Raw genomic sequence first — 19,969 nt, 5'->3', positions numbered from 1 at the left:
CAAGTTGTGGTTAAGGTCATGGGATATGTGTGTAGAGTTTTGAAAACTGTGTTCAAGCAATGAAAAACGAACTAGAGTTTGGTCCACATGAACTGCTGCTGTGCAGACTGTAGTTAGAGTTTTGCACATGTAGCTCCAGTTGTGCTCACTGTCGTTTAGCAATCGAAAAAAACTGTAATGCCAATGTTTTTTCTACCTCAATGTTCAGTGGGTACTCAAGTATCCAGCCCGTAAACTAATCATCTTAAAACTCATGCATAGTGCACCCACATGCTGCAAGGTACAGTACTTACAGCCAGGTAATCATACGAGCAGGTGGAGCTGGACTCCAGGTGGAAATTAGAGAAAGAGAGGAGAAGCTGGCTTCCCTGGCTGGTCCTGATGTTCCAGTAGCACTCAGCATTAGGGTGGTAGGGCAGTGGGTAATTAGGGGAAGAGAACTCCCCAGATGCAGTTGTCAACATCCCTCCACAGCCTTGGAAAAAGAATGAAATCAAATTCTCAGGTACGTGTGTGTGTGTGTGTGTGTGTGTGTGTGTGTGTGTGTGTGTGTGTGTGTGTGTGTGTGTGATGCAAAGGAATGAGGCCTTTTAGGCATTTGGGTAGGCATTATATCAGAATTGGTAGATGACTATTTTAAGATTTGTCCACACTTCTGGGTAAGAAAGAGACATTAGTTTGAAAGCTAAGGTGCGCTGCGATTTAATGTAAGAGCAACGCACAACACAAGAGAAGCCTCTTGTCAAAAACAACATGGTCAAAAATGTGCAATTAATTCAGTTGGGCTTCAGTAAAGCAAGTATTGTAGAAATTTTTGGTAGCTCAGTCAAGCTGCACAGGATATAGAAAACAGATGAATAGAATTTACTGGTAACGTCTATATAATATAGCCAGTGTTGGGTTAATATTATTACTTTTCCCAGTAACTAGTAGTGTAACGGATTACTTTTCTAAAGCAGTAATATTATTACAATTACTAATCCATGTAACACTGCGTTTCTGAAAGCACCATCCTTGATGTGCATGCACGACTGCTCTGCAGGTCAGCGGCACCAGACTCTGTTGTTCATGTCCGCTGATAGCCAAAAGCTACAGGAAGAATGGAGAACGAGGGACAGAGGCGTTCTTTCCACAGCTGTAAGTAGCTTCTGCCATTATTGTGTCACAGTCTAAGATGTAAATAACATTGCCGTCTAGTGTAAACTCAGCAAAAACCGCAAACAATTCTACATCTGATTTATTGAAGCATCTGCTAAAGCAGCACAGCAACGTGAAACTTGCAGAAAGAAACTCCAGCAGCTACTGCCACTGATGCTTGGACTCGTCAGGAGAGTGGCGTTAACGTAACGTTTTGTAACTGCTCTTATAAATAGGCTACATGTGCAGAAAAATAGTAGTTCAAAAGTCAGGATTTACTTGCTTTATTTTTTTATTTCAGCCCGTGGCGTAAAGAAACATTATATTTCGTAAAAACCATACTCCTTGCTGCTGTTGAATCTGATATTAGTTAAAAAGTCGGGAGAGACTGCTTTGTTCGGAGGTGAAAGGGGTGGTAGTGAAAGAAGTGTTTATAATTTGGATAATTATCAACGCTGACTGCCACATATTGATTTTCTATTTTTTTACTAGGCGTATTTAAAATCGTATTTGATTGAGGAGCTGTATTGGGGAGCATATACGCGTGCACCACCTCTCGCTCACTCGCTCCCTCTTTCTCTCTCTCATGAACACTGTTGGACAAATCTGTCCAAAGTTATAATATAGCTGGGTTGTAAATATTAGTCTCCCCCCCCCAACTGGGAAACACTGGAAACCACAGAAAAGTACTTTAGTAACATAACAAGTTACTTTTATCACCCAGTAATAAGTAAAGTAATATATTACTTTTTTAAGGAGTAATAACTTACTTGCCCAACACTGAATGTAGCAAATGATGAGCAGGGACAATGCACAAGACATGCGCTGTACCAGATTTAGCTAAAGGCTCAGTTTCATCTGAAGTCCACTAGTGATGAGCAGGTTCCAGAGATAAAACATCAAAAAGCAATGCTATGAAGCACTCACCAGTCTGTGTGCCGTCCCAGTGGGCAGTGAATCCAAGGTGCGTGATGGTGGCATCAGAGTGGAATCTAACCCAAAGACAATTGCTTTGGGACACCAGGACTGGAGGCCTCTGATCGGCACAGAACTTACCAATCAGGGGAGATGTCTCATAGCCACCATCCCTGCAAGAGGCGGTTGAAAAATGTCAGTGGCATACCGCTTGGGTGTCTAGTAGTGTAGTTGTAAAGAAAGACATCATATAACCCCGACTTCCTGCTTCACATCCAACTGGGACCTTTGTTGCATCAATCTGCATTTTTCTCTTTCTAGAAGAGGAAATGTGCTGTTGTCTTTGCAAGTGGACATCCCATCAGGGGGGAAAACTGTTTATTCTGTAGCTAACCTAATTGCTCTCAATACTATCTAAATAAAATGGCTCAGATGTGTCTATATGTATATGCACATAGACACATCTGAGCTCTGATCTCTGAGAAGGAAAGAATGAAAAAGGTTCCTCTTCTTAAACCTTACATCTTGTTTTACCTGATCTCCACAAAGTCTAAGTTGCAAGTAGGAGGGGAGCCATCCAGTTCAAAGTTGGTGAAGTTCAGCATAATCTGCATGTTGACCTGCACAGTGATCTTGAAGATACAGTCTCTATTGTTGGGGTAGTAGTCAGGGTAGTTGGGTGAACTGAAAGACCCTGTAGGGGAGGTGAAGGTTTCACCACAATCTGATGAGAGAGAAAGGTTTAAGTAAAACCTTATAATCTGTTTTTATTTTGTCTTTAATTAAAACACACACACACACACACACACACATATATATATATATATATATATATTAGTGCTGGGCAACGATTACATTTTTTAATCGCGATTACAGTTTTTTTCAGTCGATAACAAGCGCTTACCCATACTTCAGATACTTTTTCTAAACTCTTAACACAGACTCACACCTACAAAACACAATTGGCCAAATGGATAATTTTCTTCTCAAAAACACATTTTGTTAAATATATACTAACTCTTCATTTCAAAATATAACACATTTTTCTCTGCACACACTATCTTTACCAAAACACTGGAAATCTGACTCAAAATGAAATTATTCTGTCAAAGAATGACACTTGTTTTCACTTCACAAAGTACATGCAGTCAATCAAAGTACACCAGGTTTCAAAATACTGGCTATTGTTGACATTACAAAAACTACATAGACTTTTATGTTTCAGTTTTACAGGTATTTGCATGCAAAACATGCAATCCACCGTTTTTACACTATATTTCTTGGTTGGTAACTGTATGTCCACAGTAATGTTCACATTCAAAAGCATTCCAGTAAAAAGCAAATCCGTTTTTTTTTTTCCTTTTTTCCTACAGTAGAAACACGGTATGATAGAACAGAAAAAGTTTTACAGTATTTCTTACAGTGAACAAAATATTCGAGAAACACACAAGACCATTCTGAACAAAAAAACAACAGCAAAAAGTCCAGATAAAAATTGGGGGAACTAAAAAAAAAAAGCACAACATTGCTGTATCTAATCTCTGCGATCTTCAGGGTTAGGCCACATGTTTTCGTCAACATCACATCTGATATTATCCAAGGCGATGCACCTGGGATAAAACCGCTTGGTATGTCGGATCCACCCTTGACAATCCTGAACTGTGATGTCCCTGCAGCCAGCATCCATGGCTTCAAGGAGGGACATCTGGTCATGTGGCTGATGGTCATAAACCTTCCACCTCCATGCTGAAAAGGAGGAAAGGTGAATAGGGTGGAAGGAAGAGACTTACCAGTCTTGGGTGAACTTCAAACCATGTTGTTATTGCTTGCGCATGATGGAAAGCCACATTGTCCCAGGTAATCACAAAGGTCCTCATGTTTTCACCCTCCCGATCCTGCTCTGGAACCAGGCGCTGGTGGAGATCATTGAGAAAGGCAAGGATGCGCTCAGTATTATAGGGTCCAACCTGACATCTGTGAAGGAGTAATCCTGCATTTGCAATTGCTGCACACATGGTAATGTTTGCCCCTCTCTGTCCTGGCACATCAACTGTGGCCCTTTTTCCAATTACATTTCGTCCACGTCGACGCCTTTTGGCCAGATTGAATCCTGCCTCATCTATGTAAATGAATTCATGAGGGGCCTGGTTGGCCTCCAATTCCAAAACTCTCTGAAACAAAGTATGTAAATCATGTCATTACTGTAATCCATACTGTACTGTAACCTATTACTGTGTAGGTTACCTACTTGCAAAGTGCAAAGCTTATAGAACTGGACATTGAATTGAATATACACTATAGCTGGACATATTGTCGTCGTAGCTCCTTGACTCTCTCACTGTTCCTCTCAAAGGGTACAGTGTAGAGCTGCTTCATCCGCACTCTGTGTTTGGACAATGTCCGCGTAATGGTTGTGAGGCTGATGCTATCGATGTTATCAAACATCTCATGGTCCTCCACAATTCTAGTCTGAATTTCACGCAGTTTTATTGCATTGTTTGCAACAACTATTTCTACAATGGCAAGCTCTTGATCATTATTGAGGAGCTTTCCTCTTCCCCCAGAGGGTGGAAGACGTTGCATTCTTTAGAGGGACAAAAAAATTAAACATATGCATTACTGTATGACCTTATTGACATGTCAAGTGAGAATAGAAACAATCCATGTAAAATGCAATACTTACCTGTTGGTTTGTTGAAAGATGCGTATAATGGAAGCAACCGTTGACCGCCTCAAATTGGGCTGCACTCTTTCACCAGCCTCTTAGTGAAAGACCGTGGTTGATTACATGGTCAATGATAGTGGCACGAATTTCATCACTGACTACTGTTCTTGGAGCCCTTGGAATGCCACCACCACGCATTCTTACACCACTTCCTTGCCCTCTCCTTGGGCCTGCTCCTCTCACTGCTCCTGCTCCTCTCCCTGGTCCTGCTCCTCTCCCTGGTCCTGCTCCTCTCACTGCTCCTGCATCTCTCCCTGGTCCTGCTCCTCTCCCTGGTCCTGCTCCTCTCACTGCTCCTGCATCTCTCCCTGGTCCTGCTCCTCTCCCTGGTCCTGCTCCTCTCCCTGGTCCTGCTCCTCTCACTGCTCCTGCATCTCTCCCTGGTCCTGCTCCTCTCACTGCTCCTGCTCCTCTCCCTGCTCCTGCTCCTCTCACTGCTCCTGCATCTCTCCTTGCTCCTGCACCTCTCACTGGGCCTGCTCTTCTCCCTGGGCCCCTTGCTCTTACTCTTCCTCCAGACATTACAGTGTTTGTCTTTTTCTGTTTCTGTTTCCAAACACATCACTCCTCAAAGTCCTCCTTTTATATGTGTGTCAATGTAATAGAAGAAAAAAACCCTGCCACTAAGCCAGACTGGAATCAGCTGTGGTTGGCCCAATTTACCCAACATAAATCAGCTGTGTGTCAATTATTTAAATGTTTGTTTATTATCAGCCAAGATATATTGTTTTCGAACTGATATCATTGCAGAAACAGAGGTTTTTATACTGTATCTAAGGTTTGGAATATTGTTTTTGCTATTGTAGGATGGTGTGTGTTAACATTCGTAAATACTACAAAAATAATCCATAATTTTGTTGGGAGGTATAGCTTGTCTGTTAAGAAAATTTAAGCATTGTGGAAATGTGTTCACTGACTGCGTATTGTGTGAAAACGACATGAAATGTGTGAATGGTATGGCCACAAAAGACCGATGCTGTGCTAACTGTGTTTAGAGTTTTGAAAATGTGACAACTGATTGGACAAACGCTTGTTAGCGACTGAAAAAAACTGTAATCGCATGACTTTCTTGCGATTAATCGCGATTAATTGCATTGTTACACGCAAAATTGAATTGAATTCTACACAGTAGCAATAAAATATTTCTTGGAAATCTCAACTTAAACATTAATGTAATCAAATCAAATATTAAACCAAAGCTATTTGCCACTGTCAGGGAATTACCTTTTATCTAGCTTGTTAAAACAAGTTACCATCAGAGTCCAGTTTTCTTGGGATTTTTTCTGAGTAGGTATCAGCAGAAACATTTTTCTTTTATCAGGGAGCAGCAGAAACAGTCTATGTTCAGTAGTAGTGGTCGAGCACAAGGTGTACTGGTTGCGTTCCCGTGAAACTGTCGCGGTCGTGCTTGCCTCACATACACGCCCGCCTGCTGCGGAAGTTGAATTATCTGGAACTTTTTGTACGCAAAGCGCAGCACAAATCATTGGTAGAGAGACTGATCCTCGCTGTTTGTGAGTTTCCAGAATCTAAAAAGTTATCATAACATCAACACGCCCCTGGACCAACTGGTAGGCTACTACTACCTACAAAGCGCTTTCTGCCTGATCGGAGCCTGATTCTTCATCAGTACGCCCCTCGGCCCCTCGCTCACGGGACGCCCCATCACGGTAGAGTCTATTATGATTGGCTATCATCTCACTCAAGCCAAACCCCTTTTTCCGTTGGTCGATTCGTTCTGCACATGCGCGTACTGTGTAATGTGTAATGTGTAAAGCTTGTAGTTGACCGACGTCAACGATTCAAAACAGAACTTTGTTAGCAATACAAGGAGTCATAGCACTAGCATAAAGACTTAGCTGAAATTAAGAGTCACTTGATTCATTTGTTCTTATTTCTACAAGCTTCACATTCAACAATTCAAACATACTATTGACATGAAGAAATATAGCCATAAATGTCACGCTGTCATGAAAGTGGGGAAACATTTAAACTCCTATCTTCAGTAATACAAATTGGTAGGCTATGCACGTTTCCACACCAGTGAAAGATTCATTTTAAAGCCTACCAGTATTATATGTTATCAAAGTAAGCATTTACAAATAAAACGAAAAATAATCATGATAACATGATTGTATTAAGTTTGATATTTTGTAACTTCTATTGATCCCTTTCATTAAAAGCGGAACACCTAACATCCTCTGCACAGGTTTTCATTGGACTTTTTCTAATATGAATGAAAACACACAAATCTTTACTAAATTAATATTTTATCAATGAAAATAGTGCACTTTTTCACTTTCAGTGAGACACAACACACTTGATTTTTATAGCACCTTAAAAATCATGTTAAAGTGCTTAACAAAATCTAAATGAAAAAAAAAAGTGCCATCAAAGAGCTCCATCATATAAAAGTACAGTGAATAAAAAAGAATACCCACAATACAATAAAATGTGCAATAAAGACATTAACATCTAAAACTTACTTCATGTTGCTTACTTACTATGACTGAATTAATATTAACATGATGTCTTCAGAGCAGGGCTGTTATCAAACATGAAATTTGGTACAGTTCTAAGCGTGTATAATGACGTCATAGCTTTCGTCTTTCATGGAAAAAACACTGACCTTCCATGCCATTACACAAACAGTTCCGATTTTCTTTTAAACACTCATAATGCTATATTGTATACCTTGTAAGTGTCAATAAGACTGAAGTGTATACCAAAAACAAAAATCTACCTGGTATGATACATGCACGCCCTTCAGCAAAAACTCTGCAGAACTTTTCATTGCCCATGTCTTTAGATTGCACAGTGAACATCAGAAGTTGATTGGATTAATTGTCTAGGAGATGGTCTAAATAACTGGGTTAAGTGCATGGGGCAGACTCAGAGTCTCTTTATGAAGTCTGGAGAATCCAGTGCAGATTTCATTTTGTTGTCTTTGTCTTGCAGCTTTTGCTTGGTTTCTTCATCAAGGTGTCTCATCAAGTCCCAGCCAAGAATGTCCATCATGTTGCCAACAGGCAACAATAAGAATGTTTCTGGTGGAACTGAATTGCCAAAGAGACCTGATTAATTCACACCTATACTGTTGCTTACATTAAATGTCGGCCTTAAGTTGGTTAAACTTCCTGATTTTTGTATTACTTTGAATTGCTTGCCTAATATTTATTAGGAACAATTTGAGAAAGAAACTACAACTAATGCATGACAACTGAAGGTAATGAAGAGGGAGTGGACGGCGCCTGGAATTCAGATGTGACCCAGGAACATTTCATCATAGTTTATAAGGCAGCACAGTGACCATACAGACTGCAATGTTTGTATAGTCAAGACACTGCAGTTAACAGATTCCAGTCTGTAGTGTAGTTCAGACGCTTGACTGATGAACAGAGAGCTGCAGGGTAACATCCTTCAAATATCAGACAGTTTTTTTTATTAAATATCATAATGACACTTATTAGCACATTACCTCTCTCTTGCTGGTCCACATGTAACCATCCCTCTCTGATGTGAATGCATCACACTTTAAAAATAAATGGGTTTCCATAATGACTGGTTTTAGGGGGAGTGCAGCAACCCGCTCAGCACCACTACTTCCCATGTCCATGCCTCTACACAAGTAGTTTATTTAAAAGTGGGTTAATTATTAAATTAAAATCAGTTGGGGGCCATTACAATTGAAATGGGTGAAACATAGCTAAGGACAAGCAATGTGTACATTACAAATAAATGTCTTGATCTCACCTCTTGTCATACTGTCTACCCTGTTGATACAACCTTTTGGCTCTGTCCAGGGAAATACAGTTGACGGCAGCAAGCGAATGAAGGGTGGCCTGTGAAATGAGTTATTCAAATTTATAAAAATTAAAAAAGGGGAATGCAGTACAAAAGAAACGTACACCAATAAGGCCAACTAAAAGGATACAATTAGATGTCTAGCATTGACGAACATACACAAAATGATACTTCCATAAGAAAAAAATACCTCGTGTAGCAGGGCATCCAAAATATATTTCACCCTGTCTTTTATGGCTCTGCATGGAGGAGTGGAATCCAACAACTCTGATAAGGTGGTGTTGGACACAGTGAAGCGTATACCATGGTCTGTCGTGAGCTATTGCTTAATCGAACCATACGCAGGCCAAGCCATCCGCATCATGCCACAAAGCTGTATCTGTCCCCCTGACAACTGCCTACAAGCAAAAATGTATATTATAGAGACTACATCATCTATCTTTATGTACTGATAGAGGTAGATGATTTTTTAAAAAGTGAGTCAGACAAAAAGGCTGTAAAGGCCCTCAACAAGGAAGGACACAGTTTTAACAACCTCTGTTTTATAAAAAAAAAAAAAGTCTGGTTATCAACACCACAAATATGTTCATCTACAAATAGTGTGCACAAGGTACTTGCAATGTGACTTATTAGCATGTCTTGTTAACATTCTGTGGCAATGTCACTGTAATTACTAGTGTTGAATGCAGTGTTATGTTATGATTAAATAACATTTACTTTTGAAAATGTTTGGTTAGACTGACATCATTAGACTGTACTAACTCCCAACCCTAACCCTATACTGTATAGAGGACAGCCAAAGCAAAAACAAAATATAATTAATCTTTTTTTGTAATGTTCAGAAAATGTATATGCATACCCAGACTCTATGTTGTGGTGGCTGAGGCTGAAGTTTCTTCTACAGACAAAGAAACTGAAATGTCTCGATGGTTTGTAATGCAAATTTTTGGATTTTTGAGTTTAGTGCAAGGCTTTACTTGTCTTAGGTCTAACAAAAAAAAAACACTTCTTTTAATGTTCAGCTATGGCAAACACTTTTAAAAAGCCAATAGGACATGCTTATAGTACACACATCACACAAACATCTTAATTCAAGACTCTCAAATTGACAATTAACCCCACAAGTTTTCAATGGTTTTCCAATGCAATAACCATGCAACATAGTACTTTATCCATACAAAGTTCACTGTCCAGCTGGTGCACCATAAATGTATCTTCCACTTCTTGTACATATTGACCTTTGGTCAACAGAGCAGTTGCTTGCAAGGTCCAATGTGAATATTTCCTTCAATGATTTTAAAAAGAAAAATGAAGTCAATAGTTACGTGATGAAGACATGGCTTCCACACAACTTCATGTAACAGATATTAAGGGAAATTTATGTTTGTTAGTTTCCCTCTGGGGTTGGAGTTTTCAAGCAACATTACACACCACCACTTGCGCACTTCTGGCATGTCGTTCTAAACAGGGGGCGTAAAGAAAGGTTTTTAATGTTGTAATTAATCTGGTTTATGCACGACACTATCAACATGTACAGTATTTGATTGTATGAATTATCAAAAGGAAGGCTTTAATTACTACTGGAAAAATAGTGATGCACTGTAAGTTTAAAAACGATGACCCACACCCAGCCCATTTTTCTCTAAATGTGCAACAGTGTAAGAATATTAACATGCAAGTTGAAACTTACCTCGGTAAAATCAAAGGGGGCAACCAGGACTAGATACAGTGCATACTATAGAAAAAACCACTTCATGGTTACTTTTGAGTCTTGCATACAATACAAATTATAGATATGTAAAAATATGTTCTAATAGTAAATTTCTAATATGAATTGAATTGGTCATATACCATCAACATGAAGATTCCACAGTCATGGGCATTCTTCTGCCTCAAGAGCCACTAATCCACAATGAAGCAAATTACAAAAAAACACTGGACATGACATTATCTGGCTTCAAGTTAAAAAAGGCAATTATGATACTTACAATGTCAAAGCCAGAGAATGTTTTCCAGGGACCATATGACAAATGTCGTGCAATTTTCCTATGGCATGGGAACAAGTAGTCAAGATTGTGCACCTAATGAAGTGCAGATTTTGAAAAACACAGGACATATAGTTGCACCCTCATACAAGTGACTGTATTCCCTTCACATCAACATTGTAAATATTAAGCATTTGTAAACCTAACGTAATAGCCTAGCTCAGCGTAGCTTCGGCAAAGTTAGTAGTAACATTATCAATCCTACAAAAACAGCTGCGCTTTACTATTTGTGCAGAATCATTTATTTAATAGTATATTCCCGTTACCTCTATCTCTCTCACACACAAGCACACAAACACACACACTGTGCTGAAAGACTAACGTTAGCTTACTGTCGTCACTTGTTTAACGTTACGTCTAACTACGAATGTAAAACAGCTGCAATAAATAACCTATTTTTCTTGTAATTACTTGTTTGTGCGATAACATCATTCGTTTAACTTTAACATTAGAGCAACTAACGTTACCGTTAGCGCCGTGATTACCTACCTGCAGCGCTATTGCCCGAACACCAACAACAACGTGTCTTTTCTTTTCTTTTTCTTTTTTCTTCTTCTTCTTCCTCCCGCCTTCAGAGAAGATCCGGTGCCCCATTGGAGAAGCTGGACCTCATTGACATATTGGCCCATTAAAGCCTCGCCCCTCTTCCCTCGCTCACGGCACGCCCCTCGCTCGTTCGCTCACGCCACACCCCCTGAGCTACAGTCCGCAGCGACCCCCAGGTTAAGAACCACTGATCTACAGGATAACAAGTGGATTTTTTACAACTCTCTGCTTACCTTTTTAGTCTTGTGCAATGTGTGTAACTTAAAGACTGAAAATAAGTACTAGGTTCATCTGTACCTCATTAAACATTTAAGAAAAGCTGTGTTTGATCAACCTTCATATACAGCATATGTGACATTATTACATAACAGTAGCCTATTACTTGAGACGGGTCCCTTAGCTGCAATGCAAGATTAACTGTAAATAATTTAATTCATTGCACATTATCAGCCCAGTGCCACCGCTCTTTATTCTGGATTTGTTGTTCCTAAATAAATGTTTTTTACAGCTGAATCAGATGACTGTGAGAATCATTCTTTTTTTTATCATTATTGCTAAAGTAGTTGCCTTTACATCCAAAGGTCTAAAGATCGGTTGATCTTAACTGTGGACATTCACAATGAACTTCAGGATGTAGCTGTTCACAAATACTGTACAGTATGTAGCCTAAGGAACAATCCTTGTGTTATAGCAGACTTAGACCATTGAACTGGTCACCTTAGCCATCATCGCAACAATTGCCCCCCCTGAGAAATTTGGCAGGAGCCGGCATTTTCACAGCAGCAGGTGAGCCGCTTGCTTGTTAATGACGCAGCCTATCAAACAACTCAAACAGCCGAAACCAACATCTGCACCCAGTGTTCAATGTTGCTTGCTGGTCTGTGCTTAAAATATCTACCCGCGACTTGTAACGTCATTTCAAGTTTTTAACCGAGTGAAATCTGTGCGAGTGAACACACGCACCGACCCCTTATTTGTTTAAAGTGTTTGCAAACCACATGTTATTACACTTTTGTGTATATAGCAGTACATTTAAATTAAAATTGCACAATACATTACTTAAGAATTCATTATTCAATTTTGCGCGTAACAATGCAATTAATCGTGATTAATCGCAAGAAAATCATGCGATTAATCGTGATTAAAAAATGTAATAGTTGCCCAGCACTAATATATATATATATGTATATAGTGTGTGTGTTTTTAATTAAGGACAAAATAAAAACAGATTATAAGGTTTATATATAAAGATGTATATAGATGGATACATATAAATACATATACATATGTAGCCCCAAAACAAAGGATGGATTACTTAATTATTACATAGAGCACATTGTAGAATGATGCCTATATCTCTTTTTCTGTGGTTTAAAGAAGTGTTTTAAAAATAAACATGCAATAAATTAAATGTAATGCAAAATTTATTATTTTCATCACGTTGTATTATTGTGACATTAGTGCTGAACATGACTTTACTGACAAGAACTGCTAAACATCTCATGCAGTGCTTTAAAGCTCTACTGTCAAAGCTCATTTAAAGGTGCAGTTAACATCTGCCTAAATATCCCTATACCCACTTCAAAATATTGTACACAAGACTTGGGATCATGGTAAATTGTCTGTATTGTTTATAGACCCTTTCTAGTTTTTCCCACCACTCATTGGTGGTGGGAAAAACTTTGGGGTTCAGTGTCTTGCCCAAGGACACTTTGACATGCCGGGAATCAAACCACCAACATTCCGGTTAGTGGACGACCGCAATTAATCAATTTTCATAGTTTCATAGTTTAATAGTTAAATTTTGTGTTGGAACCTGAGCTTGTGAGTTGTAGTCTTGTTGTTTATGTATCTATTGCGTACCTGTGGTGGCATTTAGGGAGACAAAGCTGGCAGAGAATCCCTCTGAGGATAAACCTGAGTCAGACACAAACAGCAGGGTCAGCATGCTGTCAGTACTGGTGATGGATGGAGGCACCGAACGCCCACAGTACCTGCACAAACAAAGCATCAAACTGTCTTTACACACCAATTATCTGCATAATTTCAAGAGATTATATTATATGTATACTGCTACATATGTATCATGTACCTGCCAATCTTGGTTCCGGTCTGCACAGTGCCGTTGTCGTACACCTCCAGGTAATCAAAGTTACAGTTCACATGGTACTCCAGGTTAAAGGATTCAAACGACAGCCGAACCAGGTTGCCTGGGGTAACACTGATGTACCAGGTACAGCTGGCCCCATGGGGGTAGTTGGTGGGGTGGCCAGGGCTTGTGATAGTGCCAGAAGGAATGGTCAGGGTATCCCCACAACCTGGTGCCAGAAAAATAGGACAATTGGTCAACTTTACAGATCTTTGGGAAACTTAGATGGACGTGTTAGAAGACACTCATTATCAAGAATATTGAACTAAATTCTGGAGTAATGTTAAGCATGTATGGTTTCTGAAAGGCTTCAGTTTAAAAGCACAAGTAAATTACCGTGTATTTTTGTAGATGATTAGCATTAATGGCAAGTAGAAAGCCCTGGGGAACGTCTGAGGAAATTACAGTGTATATGTATTGTGACAACCTGCAACTACCAGGTTGCACCACCCTGTAAACACCCACTCTTCATCAGACTCACAGATTCGCCCTGCGCTTGGGCCATCGCTGAATCTTTCCCTGGTAAAGCGGGTGTGGGTAAATGGACATGAGAGAGAGGATCAGCAGCAGAAAAGCAGCAGAGTTTGTAAGCAACGGAGCAACACGTTCTTTGTTAGATGAAGCAGTAAAACTGTAGTAGTTAATCCCTTGAAACCGTTCGAGTCATCAACAATTGCGTTCATTCACCGTCCCGGCCAAAACTACTCCACCTCTATACCACCGCTGAGTACAATAATCACTGCTGTCCAGTTCCTATTGTCTCCGGTTGTAAAGTCCAACAAAACCCCTTTCTTGCACTGGCCAGTTTTCTTAATTTTTTCTGTGCTACTTTGTGATGGACTGAATTTGTGTTGATATTTTGTGATGGACTGAATTTGTGTTGATATTTTGTGATGGAATGAATTTATGTGTGCTACTTTAGTTTAACTGGACTGAACTATGGCTTGCCGTGCATTTTGAGTTGATTGCAGTGTGTTATTTTGAGATTTGCTTTTCTTTTGGGTTTGATGAAATACAAAATACTTTTGTTGTGAGCTGAACTTTTGAGTGCTGGTTTGTCTTATCACACTGTTGTATATTTCAAAGATTTTACACGTGCATCCTTTGTGACATTTGTGCAAATAAACAAAGTAAACCAAAAAATCTTAAATGTCAGGAGAGAGACCTAACTGGCACCCCTGTAAAAAACTAAAACTGAAAAGACACACTGTCACATGTATGTTTCAGCCCATTTACTATTTATATTTTCTTATTATGGACTAGGAAGTTCCCAAAAGTACTGAATTTGCCGAAGTGATGATATTGCTAAATCCTTTCTCCAGAAAATTACATATAGAAAAGGATGGTATCAGACCTCCAGCTGTCACCACACATGGCTAACACAGACATTTAGTGCTGAAACCCAAATGAATTGTACATGAGTCTTATTTCTTATATCAAGCATCAACATGTCCTTATTGACACACCAGGGAAGGAGTTACAATAGAACACAAAACACATTTAAATAAGACTGTGGGAAACAATGCTAGAAGACCCCCTGAGTCAAAAGCAGCTGCATCTGGTGTTTGTGTGTTTGTGCATTGGAACAGCCATTTTCTCACTTTGGCTGGTTGAAATAAAACCAGCGTCTGCATAGAAGACGGTTGGCAATAGAGTATATTAGATTGAGGTAAAAGGTACATGTTAACATGTAACAAAGTAAAATAAGCTCATACATTCACTTACTAACTTTGCAAGCTTTTAACTGCATCTCACGCTCTTTTTACAGTGAATAGAGCTACAGGATTTCCACAGCACTTAGTTCTGTGTTTTTGTCAGACTCAAAGATGATCACTTGAGATGTTTCCTGTTCATTAGAATTTTTATGGAATGCTGCAGAAGGCATGTGCTTCTGATTGATGTTGCTCCTGCCACAGAAAGATGTAAAATGTTATCATGACAACAACCAGGCAAACCAAAATTTCCCTTTAAACAAACTAAAGCTGAAAAGGGTATTTTCAGTTTGGGACTTAGCAAGGTGGAAAAAATCAAACAAAGTAAAGTCAAACCACATCAAATACATAGTTACATAGAAAATATCTTTTTCTATCCTAGGAGGGCAGTCAGAGTTTGAAATCTTGGCTAATAATGATGATAATAATAATATTAGTCTCACCCTCCAAGGCAGAGCCATAGGCGACTTCAAAGCCGTGGTTCCTGACAGAGGAGTCAGTCTTGAAGTAGATGTACATAGATCTCTGAGTCGACTGAAGCTTGGGGGGGATCTCAACACCACAAAACGTCCCCAGCAGAGGAGAGCTGGACGTGGAGCCATCCCTGACCTGGAAGATGGAGGAGACATGCACCATTATAACTGATTTACCAGCCCCCTCTTCATTTATCAATCTATCCACCCATAATATATAACACACATGTAGAAACAGATTGTGTCTTTAATACTGCCCAAAAGCACCTATGGAAACTCAAAACGTGAGCTAAAAAAAGCTTTTAATATGTATTATCATGTTGTTTCACTGTACAGGGATAACAAGTGTCTGCAACTAAACAAACATACAACAAGACCAAACAATACACCGGTATATGAGTTAGATTTGAACATATACATTGGTGTATAGTTGTGGAAACTGGGTAGCAGGGTATATACAGTGCCCTCCAAAAGTATTGGAATGGTAAGGCAAATTCCTTTGTTTTTGTTGTTCACTGAAGACATTTGGGTTTAAGATCAAAAGATGAGTATGAGACAAGAGTTCAGAATTTCAGCTCTCATTTCGTGGTATTCACATCTAGATGTGTTAAACAACTCAGGACATACCACCCTTTGTGTGAACCCACCCATTTTTCAAGTGAGCAAAACTATTGGAACATGTGACTGACAGATGTTTGTTGTTGCCCAGGTGTTGCCTTTTAGTTTGATTGTCCAAACATTAAATAGCTCTGCATGACTAATCTAAGTTTTCATCCTTGGTTCTAACCTATAAAGACTGCATTTCCTGTTAAAGAGGATAAACCAACATGAGAGCTGTCTGTGGGAGAAAAGCCAGCCATTGTCAGGCTAAGAAAAGAAGGAAAATCGACCAGAGCCATTGGACAAACATTGGGCATAGTAAGCACAACAATTTGGAATGTCCTGGAAAATAACTGAAACTACTGGTGTACTGAGCAACAGATGTCGAACAGGTCGGCCAAGGAAAACAACAGTAGTTGATAACAGAAATATCGTGAGAGCTGTGGAAAAAAAAACCAAAACATCAGTAAGTGACATCACCAACGACCTCCACAGTGCAGGGGTGAAGGTATCACAATCCACTGTTCGAAGAAGACTCAGAGAGCAGAAATACAGAGGCCACACCACAAGACTCAAATTACTCATCAGCAGTAATAATCGGAAGGCCAGATTGAAATTTATTATAATTATATTTATTTATTAATATTTATTGATGATGTAACTGATGATGGTAGCAGCAGAATGAATTCAGAAGAATACAGAACATTTTGTCTGACAATTTACAGAGAAATGCATTGAAACTAATTGGGAGGAAGATTATCATGCAGCAGGACAATGAGCCAAAGCACACTGCCAACAAAACAAAGGACTTCATCAGGGGAAAAAGTGGAAGGTTTTAGACTGGCCAAGTCAATCACCTGACCTTAACCCAATAGAGCATGCATTTCACCTCCTTAAGAGGAGACTGAAGGGAGAAACACCCCAAAACAAACAAGAACTGAAAGAAGCTGCGGTAAAAGCCTGGAATAGCATCACAAATGAAGAATGCAACAGTTTGGTGATGTCGATGGGTCGCAGGCTTGAGGCAGTTATTGCAAGCAAGGGTTATGCCACCAAATATTAAATGTTATTTACTTTAAGATTAGTTGTTCCATTACTTTTGCTCACCTAAGAATGCTGTGGTCTAATACAAACGGTGATGTGTCCTGAGTTGTTTAACACATCTAGATGTGAATACCAGGAAATAAAAGCTCAAATTCTGAACTCTTGTCGCATACTCATCTTTTGATCTTAAACCCAAATGTTTTCAGTGAAAAACAAAAACAAAGGAATTTGCCTTACTGTTCCAATACTTTTGGAGGGGACTGTATATCTATATATAGATATAGGCCTTTTGTGTACATAGAGAAAGTGTTAGATCTTTGAGTTCAGCTCATGATGAATGGGGGCAAAAACAAAAGTGTTCGGTTTATAATTTTGTTCAATGTATATATATCCAAGTTTCCTTTTTTCTTTTATTCCTTTTTTCTTATGTTGGCCCTGCCCTGACCGGAGTATTTAAGAGCATGGTGGTTCCAGATTTTCCAGAAGGGAGCTTGAGCATTGTTCATGATTATTATTAATTAAATAATAATATTATTATTAATATCATCATGAGTAGTGGAGTAAGTATTCGCATGCTTTACTTGAGTAAAAGATGCAATACCACAGTGTATAATATAGGTTTTGCCATCAAATTTCTACTTAAGGTAATTTTAATATTTTTGTATAATCAATGGCTTACATGACCAGCTGAAAAGGAGTTGCTCATAGTGACAAACATCCACAGAAGAAGAAGAAGAAAAAGAAGAGGGTGGATGTGACTGTAATTCTAAATTGTATTTAAAAGTAAAAAATTGCAGAAAAGTAAAATTTGTTGTTGCTGGCAGACAGTTTGAATGTATTAATTGCTTTAGCATTTATTTACCTCAACAAAGTCAAAATGGCAGGAGCCTCCCTCAACGTCAAATGACAGGAAGTCAAGGGTGACCACATAGCCCTCTGGCTGGTTAACGACCCACTCACAGACCTTGTTGTGGGGATAGGCATTGGGGTGGAAGGGAGAGTGTAACTGCCCAGTCCCCGACAAAATACCTCCACAAGCTGGGGAGAGGGAGGGTTGAAGGTTGGTCAGTGGCTAAAAGCCATATCTTAGACTGTATGGATTAAAATCTTTGCCTGGATCTGTAATAATTCCTTCATCATAATTCACTGGTGCTTCACCCTTTTCTTCTCAGACATTACTATTGTGACTGATACAAACACTGAACACTGAATATTCTACTGAATAACCACTCTTGGTTCTGAGAATTTGGCCAGGTGCCACTATCCTTCTAAAAACAATTTTAACCCATATTCTTACACAAATTACACAAGGTCCCTGATCTGACCCCATAACCCTAACCCTGACCCCACTGTTAAACAAAACAGGCATAATTTCACTAATGAAGTATAATACATATACAAAACATACATGATATCATATTACGTGTGTTCAAATGTGTGGAATCTCACCAACGGTGTAGACAGCCCTGAAACCTGCCTGGCTGACTGAGCTGTCGGACCTGAAACGAACCCACAGGAAGTTGGAGGATGAGTGAATGGGAGCTGGCAGGGAGTTCCCACAGTACCTCCCTATCAGAGGATCAGTCTCCATTCTGCCATCATGGACCTGAAGAAGTAGATAAGAGACAGTATTCATTTGTCAATGAAAACTATGACAAAAAATACTGGTGGACATTGAGCAGGGCCAGCTGAGGGCAGACTCTGAGAATATCACCGCTGTGACGGAGTGGCCTACCCCCGCCTCAAGGAAACAGCAGCAATAGTTCCCGGGGTTTGCCGACTTCTACGCTGCTTCATACGGGACTACAGTAAGGTGAGCGCTCCCCTTACACACCTCATTTCACCTAGAACTCCCTTCCTCTATTAGGACAAGGCTGATCAAGCCTTTTGTAAGCATCTGTGTTCCTCTTCACCTGTTCTGTTTCACCCTGACTCCTCCTTACAGTTTGTGGTTGAGGTGGCTGCATCAGACTCAGGAGTACGAGCGGTACTATCTCAATGCTCACCCAGAGAGAAAAGCTACACTCTGCGCCTTCTTCTCCAGAAGCCTGTCCTCAGTAGAGAGAAACTACAATGTGGGAAACTGAGAGTTGTTAGAATTGGTGAAGTGGAGGTATTGGCTGGAGGGAGTAGAGCAGCTTTTTTTGGTTTGGACAGATCACAAAAATTTTGCTTACACTAAGCAGTTGAACTCACGCCGGGCTCGCAGGTTTTTGTTTCTCGGCAGGTTTAATTTCACTCCTTCATACTACCCAGTGTTACATAACACCAAACCTGATGCTCTTTCCAGTTCGACCCAGAGAAGTGTGAATCTGGTGAGCATCCTACCTTCATCCCCTGTGGTGGCTGCTGCGTAATGGGACATAGAGGCTGTGGCTCACTCATCCTTAACCAGGTACTGGTCCACCTAACTGTCTGTTTGTCCCTAACTCCATCAGATCCCAAGTACTTCAATGGATCCACTCATCTAAGTTCACTTGTCACCCTGGGTTTCATCAGATCTCCTCTTCATCCGGCAAAAGTTCTGGTGGCCCTCCATGTCTCCTGATACCCAAGCCTTCGTCTCTGCGTGCTCTGTCTGCGCCGACAGCAAGGCTGTGCACCAGCCCGTAGCGGTTCCATTATGCCCTCTTCCTATCCCCATCTGACCATGGTTGCACATAGCGGTGGACTTCTTTACAGGCCTTCCCCCCCTCAGAAGGTAACACAGTCATTTTGACAATTGTAGACATATTTTCCATGGCTGTTCATTTTCCCGCTGTCTAAACTGCTCTCTGCCACAGAGACTGCAGCCACAATTTCTTTCTTCTTTAGAATTA

At 39.9% G+C, this 19,969-nt stretch overlaps 1 protein-coding gene and 1 long non-coding RNA gene across 2 annotated transcripts in view; both read right to left on the bottom strand.

Annotated features, from left to right (window-relative positions):
* The window catches only part of cubn (cubilin (intrinsic factor-cobalamin receptor)), a gene marked incomplete in the record, with an annotated part of 148,500 nt that overhangs the window by 81,525 nt on the left and 47,006 nt on the right, over nt 1-19,969 (bottom strand). The window contains 8 exon segments of the mRNA XM_038723011.1: nt 294-475; nt 2,065-2,225; nt 2,587-2,776; nt 13,036-13,166; nt 13,265-13,490; nt 15,477-15,642; nt 18,013-18,188; nt 18,600-18,756. Of these exon segments, the coding sequence (XP_038578939.1) occupies nt 294-475; nt 2,065-2,225; nt 2,587-2,776; nt 13,036-13,166; nt 13,265-13,490; nt 15,477-15,642; nt 18,013-18,188; nt 18,600-18,756 (1,389 nt within the window).
* LOC119905731 lies at nt 7,049-8,974 on the bottom strand. The gene is made up of 3 exons (XR_005444870.1): nt 8,772-8,974; nt 8,531-8,619; nt 7,049-7,833 (listed from the first exon to the last, which is right to left on the bottom strand). It is a non-coding gene; the product is annotated as an uncharacterized LOC119905731 (long non-coding RNA).

Source organism: Micropterus salmoides, unplaced genomic scaffold (assembly GCF_014851395.1).
Source record: "Micropterus salmoides isolate LMB-PRFRI ecotype aquatic unplaced genomic scaffold, ASM1485139v1 Ms_hic_scaffold_1, whole genome shotgun sequence".
In the NCBI taxonomy this organism is placed as follows: domain Eukaryota; kingdom Metazoa; phylum Chordata; class Actinopteri; order Centrarchiformes; family Centrarchidae; genus Micropterus; species Micropterus salmoides.
Note: the sequence above shows the minus strand (reverse complement) of the source record. Positions and strands in the feature narration are given on the sequence as shown.